Consider the following 9,945-nt stretch of genomic DNA (forward strand, 5'->3'; position numbering starts at 1 on the left):
TTAGCTCACTCGCCTTAACGGATGTTAAAGGTAGCTCCCAAGGTGGCACCACGGTGAGCTTAGTATCCACTAGGCCGGGCCGAACGTTTATATCCTCCACCGTCAAGTTTTCTGAACTAAAATCTGCAGGTAGCATTATATGAGGGCTATGCTATAAGGTGGACTTTATAAACAACTTTTGGTAGGAATGTGTTTTAACCTCTGCAAATACAAAATCCCAAATTTAGTCATTTGAAGTTATAAGCAAACCGGCATCAGAGTTGTTTTTTTTATAATTTCATGAACCTGTCCAACCTTCTAATAATTGAACCATGGTTATAACTACAAAATTATAAAACTAATTTTGAATTATAAAAAATAAAAACATTGTATTTTCATTTTCTAACAAAATGCCCTAATGTAAGGTATTAAAAAAAGCACACACAATTTTACAAACAAAACAAAAGCGCACACATGAACACACAACATACAAATACAGCAAAAGACAATCATCATACTTATCACCCATATTCTTCGTAAGTAGGTTGTGCCACTCACCAACGATCAAGAGAGCACTTGTGAGTTTACATACAAGTCAAAATTGGATTTATACTCATTCCATCCTATAATGCTCAAACAACGGTCGTAAAATCATCAATTGGTTTTTGTTGCGTGGTAAAAATATACGAGTGGAAAACACACTCGCTATTTAAGCGCTCGAGACTTAAAACCACATGTGTGTATCTAAGTGGCTCGCTTTTGCCTGTGGCTCATTGAAGATCTCTGTTTCCAGCATTCTTGTTAAATTGACACTCACGTTTTATATGTCCATATTTACCACAGTTAAACCATTTTAACTTTGCTTTAGTCTGCAACTTCAATGCAAGATTTGATGGGCTTGCTATTTGATACCCTTCTTGACTACGTTTATGTTCCTGAATCAGCTTCTCTTTGACAAGATCTACAGTCAAGTCCGCATCCGCCCGAACTTCTAAAGCAGTAATTATAGAGTTGTACTCTTCCGAAAGTCATCCCAATAAATATGCCACTTGAAGATGATTTGCCAAGTTTTCACCCAGTCCATTTAATATTTAAACCGTTTCCAGCATCTCCGATATATGTGTTTCCATATTATCATGACCACTCCGTAATTGCACGCGACACAATTTCTTAAACAACATGACCTTGTTTGACAATGTCGCTTTCTCATGCACCTTTGACAATGCTCACCAGTACTCACCAGCAATTTTTAAGTTCCGAAGATATACCAATTCAGAGTATACCAAAAGTCCTATGGTAGCTCGATCTTTGTCGTAATTCATTGTCCAAGATGTAGTTAGGGGATCAGGCTTTTCTTTGGAAACTATATCCCACAAATCCTCTTTTATATTTTGTATTTCTAAATTTGATATTTTACCCCATTTAATACCTTGACACACGATTTCACGTCTTCCATTTATCAATGTTTTACAGCACAAATTTTCACAAATCAATTCCTAATCACAAACGGACAAAGGTCCATAACCTTTTGGAAACTAACGTTATTCTTTTGGGTTAATGAAGAATAAAAAACAGTGGTGTGATTTTTATAATAAATTGTGAAAACATTAAAATGTATTTAATGTTGAAATAGAGAAATCGTAATGAAAAAAATATTTTTCATGTATCGATACATTATTACACTATTTTATAAAGTGTTTTTTAAAACAAGTTAGATAAGTTCAAAAGGAATATCTAAAAATTAATAATACGTTTTCGGGTTAAACTCGTACTTCATCTGTTTTTATTAAAAATTGTCCCACAAAACATAATTTTAGAGAGATGACTTTAAAGACAAACATATTCACCGTGAAATTTGAATATAGGTCACCAAAAAATATAGTCTTATACATAAGTGTAGACTATATTTTTTTTATATATCGTGAAAATATCGGTAACATTTTTGTCCATAAATATGCGAAAATGTATCCAAATTTAATATTAAATTGGTTTCATTCTTTTAAAATAGTTATAAAACCTCCAATTTGGCTTTAATTTCCCAGGAAAATCCGGGCCATTAACAACGATCACAAAGAATGTCTATGATGTTACTTGTCGAACAAAAAAGAATAACTAAAATATCTCTATTTTTTGCCTTATTAAGGCGAAGGCCATTTATAGTGATATTTAATTAATTCTCTTTCGAGTTGAGCTGTTAGGCCTTTAGAGATACATTGAAAAATTAGGAGTCTACAGAAGTCCCACGCATCCAACCATTACACTACGTTTCACGGGTGGTAAAGCCGATCTTCAGGTGTATTAGGATGTTGTTGTTGTGGCAGACGAAGGCAAAGCTTGGAAACTAGTATATACATCGCACTTCATTAGATAAATGTATATGCGAAATTATGTCAGTTAATTGAAACTCCAAACTTTTCCTATAGTCCTGCTTGGTAATCCCATTTTTCAATGTTCACAAATACTACGGTAAGCTTTATTCCTACATCAATAGTAATTGCTCTTCTATATCAAAAGATTTTATTTTTGATTTGATCATCAATTATTGTCTACTAAAGTTTTAACAAGTTGATGGTGGCTTAGAACGCTAAGACGCCGGCAACCTTGACACTCAGTTGTCGGAGACCCTGGTTCGAATCCCAGCCTGGCTCATGCTGAAATTATTTTTTATTTTTTGCCTTATTAAGGCGAAGGCATTGAATAATCAAGAGAATTGAGCGATGAAAGACATTGTGTCCTGAGAGTTATGCGAATGAAGGCATTGCAACTTGATAAATGAGCTTATTCTTTGCTAAAGCTGACGTCTCGTATTAAGATTAGTCATTCCCTTGATGATAGTTATGTTAAGACACAACCCGAGATCAGACGATAATTCCATCAACATTATCGTGACGAGAAACAATTATGAATATGTAATTAAAACAACCATATTTGAAAACGAAGCACCAATCAACATACTAGAACTTTTAGAAAATCTTAACAAAGTAATACTTGCAATCCATACCAAACTTAACGTACTCCATACAGCATTGCAAAATACCAGAATAATACAAGCTGCAGAGTAAGGAATTAGCATTTAATTTGAAATAACAAAAAATCTTTTATTTAAAACTAATGGTTTGGTAACATGCATAATAATTAACTTTTTGCATAGAATTTTGTCTAGAAAAAGTTCTGAAAGTTTGGACTTAAACATTTCTAGTTTTGAACATCGTGTATGGTTTCCTGGAAATGATTGTATGAACGGTACTATACTATTTACAACCACCCTATTCTTGTGTCAAATTTTAAGTTGTTGTTAAGTGTTTTGTCAATAATATATTTTCATTTTAAAAATTTGTTTCGAAAATTTACCTTTTAAGCCATGTTGCGTATTTGTTAGAACCTTCGTCTTCCAATAGCTTACCGCTCTCGTTTGTTTCATTTGCATATGTTTTGGCTGTTCCGATTCGTTTTGAAAGCCACGGTTTTTGGGTATTTTTCGAAACGGAAGCAGAAATTTGGTTCACCAAGTATTCTGATAAGATATAGTTTTGCATCATATCTCTTTTAATTAGAAAAATATGTTATTTACCACTCAGCATGAATATACATATTTTATTTAGTCTCACCTGTGAAAATTCATGGTATTAATAGCTGAATCAAGATTAGGATTGATAATATATTCGGTTTTCGTTGCATTTTTCATACTATCAAAAGTATTTTCATTAAGACGCATAAATGGATCTGATACGTTCAAATCACTACTAAGGATACTATTGACGTCCAACATAAGGACGTTTAAGTCGCCACTCTTAATGTTAGCATATATTTGTTGTGGCAGAAAAATCACCGGTATTATAAACAAATATACTGGAGCATTTAAACAATTGAGTACTCTAAACATTGCACCAACTTGCTTGCGATTTAACTTTGTGAGACTGATGGAACACAATAACTGAAGTGATTCAACGAAATTTAAAGAAAATTCACTGTCGCAGTAAATGACATCCAAAACCCAACAGAAAATTTATGCTCTACTAACTACAAATTGTTAATACACCGGTTGAATTCAGAGTATTCATTAGTACAGACAGCACTGGCTTTTAGCAATGGACAGATAAATAAAAAAGAATTACATATATGTATATTTAAATTTTTTACTTTGAAGATGCTTTTCATTCATATATTTATTGAGTCTAATGAACAATGTTCTTACTCACTATTTAGATTACAAAATTATTATTAATATTTTATAATCATAAGGGACCAAATGTGGTTTTGATTGGCAAATATCAGAATTATTGAAAAGCCCTAAACTATCCAAATTTTAATATTTTGAGACGTTTATTTTAATGGTGATAAATATGTATATCTGCTTCTATTTGGTGTATTACAAACATGTAACATGCTAATGAAAAAGACCAGTAGAGCTTTAAATCAGTGCCTAATAATTTGTCAAAAGTGGTCAAAAACAAAACAAATAGAAAAAAGCGTCAAGCTATCTCAATATTCCATTTTTATACTTTTATTGTAATCACCATTTTGTCTATAATTTTTAAATATTAGGCGTTACTTATACGGTCTATAAAATAATTGCATTTCATGAAGTGGAAGAAAGCCAATAAGCTTAGAATAACTAGACTTTAAATTTGTCGTAACTTTTCTGTGATTAGTCATAGTTTTCAAAGGACTTGTGTATATTTCTATAAATTCTGAAAACTTAAAAAAAACAATAAGGGGCATAAAATACTACCCAGTGGGACACCCGAAACATAAACATAAGGAAAATATTCATAACTATCAATACGAAATGTACATACCCGACTATCGTGGTAATATGAAAACCAGTTATGTAGTGAATAATGTATGCCCGGGGAGAATAACTTCTCCAATTACAAGTTAAGTGACATTTTGTCAAATGCTTTAGAAAAATTTATATATTGCATCAATTTACAAACCCACTTCCATTGCTGACAAACAATAGGCCGAGAAAATTTAAAGATTTGATATTGTAGACTTATTTTTGCGACAGATGTGCTGTTGAGGAATGATGAGTAACTTACTAGAAAAATACATAAATAGCATGCTCAAAGATTTTGAAAAGTGTAGTTTGGAAATTGACCTATATACCCGTTTGCACGTAACCGGATTTAATAAACCCACTGGGTTTCAAATGTCAATTCCATAGCGCAAAGGTCAATAAAATCCTCATTGCAACTGCCTGATTTATGAACAGGACTTCTGTTTATTTAGCCCGAAGCGACCAAATGTTTAGTCCGCACTATAGGGACTTGGGGGGAACAAGTGTATCGAGGCTCCCCAATGGAGCCAGTACGGCCAATGCGTACGAGTGGCCGTCGGTAACAATGAAAATACAATAAAAAATAAAACACAATAGTTTTTAGTAAAAGAGTTTGGCTCGACTGCCGATGTTTATTTAATGGTAAACAATATTACCTTTTCTATTAATTAATGTACAACGATATGTGCAAAGGTTTACGATAAAGCGCGGGAGTTGTTGCTTGCAAGTCAAGCTTTCGATCGATCGATTTGTTTATTTGTTTTTATTATGTTGTGTTGACATCTGCATAGATGCTTCAAGAGGGCGGTTGTCAAGTGAATATTCGTTGAAATCTCTCATACTATTACAGGGGTGTAATAAATGGGAATGAGGAGATTTCAACGAATATGTCTATGCAATTCATAGGAACAATTTAAATGTAATAATCAATTCTAACTTAAACATTTGCCGCCTCCCTTGAAACATCCAAATGTTTTAACAGATTCCATAATAATGATATACATATACATAAGTATTAAGCTGTAGTATAGTGCAGGCGTGAGCATAACCCCGGGTCATTAGGGACCCCGCGGTAAATATGGCCATTAGGGACCATGTGATAGGCTTACAAACTAAACGATTGGGCCATTAGGGACCCCGGGCCATTAGAGACCCCGCGGTAAATATGGTCATAAGGGACCATTCAAGCGACTGGGCCATTAGGGACCCAGTAGTTGTGCAGATCACTATAGACCTGGCTAACGAAAGGGCCATTAGGGACCCTGCGAACGATAGTGCAACGTGAGCTAACGTTCGTTATGTTTGTTTGAGGCCGCTTTACAACTATTTTTCCGTACGATTTACGAAAATGACAAATTATGTGACAGGGCCAGTAATGATCCACCCAAACGAAGTATTTTGAGCGAGCAGTGAACCACACGAAAGTCGAAGAGAATGATTTTTAATTATCTTCGGGTACAAATCTGCTCCTATCAAAATATCTACAGGGTGCGATTCGCCAAATTGAGGATCTGCCAAAACTATATTTGACACATCCGACTTAATGCCCGAAGTGACCGAAAATGTGGGAAGATTTCCCGATATCGAATCTACAACTAACGCCGAAGTTTCATAAATGGACGACCTGTCACCACGACTACGAAGTTTCAATGTACAACTTTTATGACATGTAGCTGCGACAGTATTATTTACTCCAGATATTGACGACTTATTGGAGTGGACCTGGAGTCCCAGATCCTTCTGAAGTCGTTCCGAAACGAGAGACGACTCAGAAGCGGGGTCGATCAACGCCCTAGCAGGAAAAGAAACACCTTGGTGAACGATATTCACCAGTGCTGTTCCCAATAGAACTTTTCTTTTCTGCCTGACGTGGAAGGATTGTCGAACTTCATTATCTACCGATGTCGAAGGAATGCTAAAAGCTGAGGAAGGAGTACAACTACCATTTAGAGTTCTAGGCCGAAAAGTGGAAGCTGAAGCAGACAACTTCGAACTTCTGGGAGTCACAATTTGACTCGCACTGCTCACCATAGAGCGATCTCTGTGCAACAGAGTGTGATGTCTCTGGTTGCACTTTCGACAACAACGACTAGCACAATTTTTGACTTCGTGTCCCTTCTGAAGGTAATTAACACACAAACGATGCCTTTTAACCAATTTGTATCTCTCCAACGGTATACAATTTACAAACCGCTGACAAACATTTAATTTGTGTTGTTACTCTGAACAAAGAACGCAACAAGAATTAGGAAACGAACGAAGAGGTGCCGAAAAGTGTTTGGGACTGGGCGAAGAGTGAGGAGAAGTACAAGATTTAGGAGACACTTTACAAGTCGAATTATACAAAGTGCCAACACTTCTCATTTCATGCAAACACAGAAGAGTTCGAACTCTTTCTGTCAAGAATGCATCTAATTCTTTCCAAGTTGAAAGACGAGACTTATTTGTCACACTTTGCTCCCATAAAGCGTGTGTGATCTTAGGCATTTTTTGTAAACAAATGAAAACCACGATCGGATCCCAATTATCTGTAGGTATTTCATAAATTGCCATTGCCGAAAGGCAACTTTTTGTTCCACGCTGTATTGATTTTAGTCCTGAACTGGTTTCCTGATCTAAAACAGGAAGTGAAAACAATGATTTTAATTGGCTGTGTACCAGCAATCGTGGATTATCGTAGGTGGAATTCAATGCCTTCCACGCAAGATCGAAACTCCGATGAGTTAAAGGAAACTTCGAGACGATTTCTCGAGCCTCACCACTAGTTTTACTCACCAGATGACACAAGCGTTCAATATCTGTCAACTGGGAGTTATTTAGTAAACCGCACTAAACAAATCTCTAAAAGTGGGCCAATTTAGAATGTTTCCATCGAAAACTTCAATATCGCAAGGAGGTAACGCAATATTACGAATGCTATCAATACATGGGAGATCGGCAACGAAGTTTGTGCCTACTCTAGGATTCCCAATACTCAATATTGTAGAGCTAGACGCCGGTGTACCCACATCACGAGAAATGTGTGTCGACAAACTCAGGTCTTTAACATTAGCATCACACGACAGGCTTTTCGAAGAAATATCACCGGGATGCTCCGTTAAGGAATCTACCGAACTATTTTCCAATGTGTTCGTAGACAATTTAGCAGAACTACGAAATTTTGATAACAATCTATTTATTATTGACGAACAATTTACATATTTTTGACGCGACTCCTCATAAATGGAATGAAGTTTCTCAGGATTTTCTATACTAGAGAGGCATTTTTGAAAAGTTCCCTGAAAGTTCTTCCACAAATTCTCAATTTCTTCGCAATAAACTTCGAGACCATAAAAGTCAATTTCATCTTCCTTTAATGTACCGAAGTGCTCAGCGAATGTCACGATAGACTTGGAAGCACGAATTAATAAATGTGGAGGGGTGAAAGCCATATTAGTAAAAAACTACAATCTAAACCAACAAAATGGTGAATGAAATTTAACAGCAAAAATGAAGGTCTATTAAATATATTACTTTCCACAAAAGGATAAATTCTCAAACTACCAATTGTATCGTGCTGATTTAAAATCGGAAATTTGAAACAATATTCAAAATTCCACAAACTGCACCAAATTATTGTAACGAAAATCAACCAAAAAGAGCAATTGACAACTCTAGGGTCTAGGAACAACCTATTTACTATAATAATTTTAAACCAATACTTTAATATCAAATTTTGTAAATTACCATTTAATTTATCCACAATTTGAAACTATATTCAAATTTCAAAAGCAAATCGCAACAGAAATTTTAAAACAATATTCAAAATTCCTGAAATGCGCTATTTAAACTACAAAATTATGTAAATTACTATTTAATTTACAAAATTATTAGCGAAAATGGCACTATACGATATTAATTTTGCAGTAAAAATCAATAAAATTATCTAATGTCAACTAAGAATCAACAAACAACTACCGAATGTAGCGTATATTTGTGCAATAGTGCAACAGGAAATTTGAACAATATCAAAATTTCAGACAAAAATTACAAAATTCGCTAAAAATATGGCTAAAATACGCCGTTCACAAGAAAAAGACCAATTGTAGGGTACGTGCAATATCGAATTTATACAAATAGCCACCGAATGTAGCGTGTTTGTGTCCAAAAATGCAAGGAAAATTTCAAACTATATTGAAATTCTAAGAAATTATATGCATCACAATAAATATTTTTAAATAACTCCCTACACAAGAAAAGGTCCAATTGACCAATTGTAGGGTGCACGCAATTCCAAAATGTCCAAAAATATTATTAAAATGTTCTCTGACACCGATTTATTACATTTACTATAAAATATAATAATATGCGTCACAATACTAATTTATTGACCGGGTACTGTGTAATAATACACCGGCGGGAGACTATGCAATAAAAACGGACACGACAGAAAGAGGAATTGCCAAAATTCAATATTTATGCGTACATGGGTATGTGTATGCATTCGCATGCAACTGACTGGCTGACCGACTAGACAGAACAACAGAGCGACGATGCTGGAGTATTTATCTGTACAAGCGTGTGTGTATCAACGCAGAATGGATCACGAATAGTCCGTGCAGTGTAAATATGTAACCGATGTATTTATGAAAATATGTTTGTATATTTACACTGCTAATGCCAGCGAAAACGAAATCAATACAAAATAGAAATATTTTTGGGAATATTTTCAACACCTTTTGCAACAACAATATGAAGCAGGTGGTTAACGACAATTTGGAAGAAAATAAACGAAAAATAATGTGAAATATTCAGAAGAAAATATTTATTATTTTTGTTTTGATTTTATTATTCCCGTATGTCCACGATTTGGACTTTGACCAATTGACAAAAAGGGAATCGATGACGTTGTAAAACGACCAAACAAACAAACGAACACTTGTATTTTTATTTATTTTATTTATCACTATGCACTATACGTACCAATAATAGTAAGCTCCAATGGGATTGTGGACTGTAATGGTTTCCAAAATTATGCCAACTGGAATATCCGGCTCGATTGGATCAAATGTTTATCCGGCTCGAAGGACCAAATGTTTATTTAGCCCGAAGCGACCAAATGTTTAGTCCGCACTATAGGGACTTGGGGGGAACAAGTGTATCGAGGCTCCCCAATGGAGCCAGTACGCCCAATGCGTACGAGTGGC

At 34.9% G+C, this 9,945-nt stretch overlaps 1 protein-coding gene across 1 annotated transcript in view; it reads right to left on the reverse strand.

Moving 5' to 3' along the window:
- Positions 1-4,029, reverse strand: part of LOC141390824 (uncharacterized) — a 124,506-nt gene extending 120,477 nt beyond the window's left edge. The window contains exons 1-2 of the mRNA XM_073963785.1: positions 3,588-4,029; positions 3,331-3,522 (exon numbers count right to left, since the gene is read on the reverse strand). Of these exons, the coding sequence (XP_073819886.1) occupies positions 3,331-3,522; positions 3,588-3,862 (467 nt within the window). The 5' untranslated portion in view covers positions 3,863-4,029. The remainder of the gene's footprint in view (positions 1-3,330; positions 3,523-3,587) is intronic.
- Between the last annotated feature and the right edge of the window lie 5,916 nt (positions 4,030-9,945).

This window comes from Musca autumnalis, unplaced genomic scaffold (assembly GCF_047663935.1).
Source record: "Musca autumnalis isolate F117 unplaced genomic scaffold, ASM4766393v1 scaffold_1, whole genome shotgun sequence".
NCBI classification, from domain to species: Eukaryota; Metazoa; Arthropoda; class Insecta; order Diptera; family Muscidae; genus Musca; species Musca autumnalis.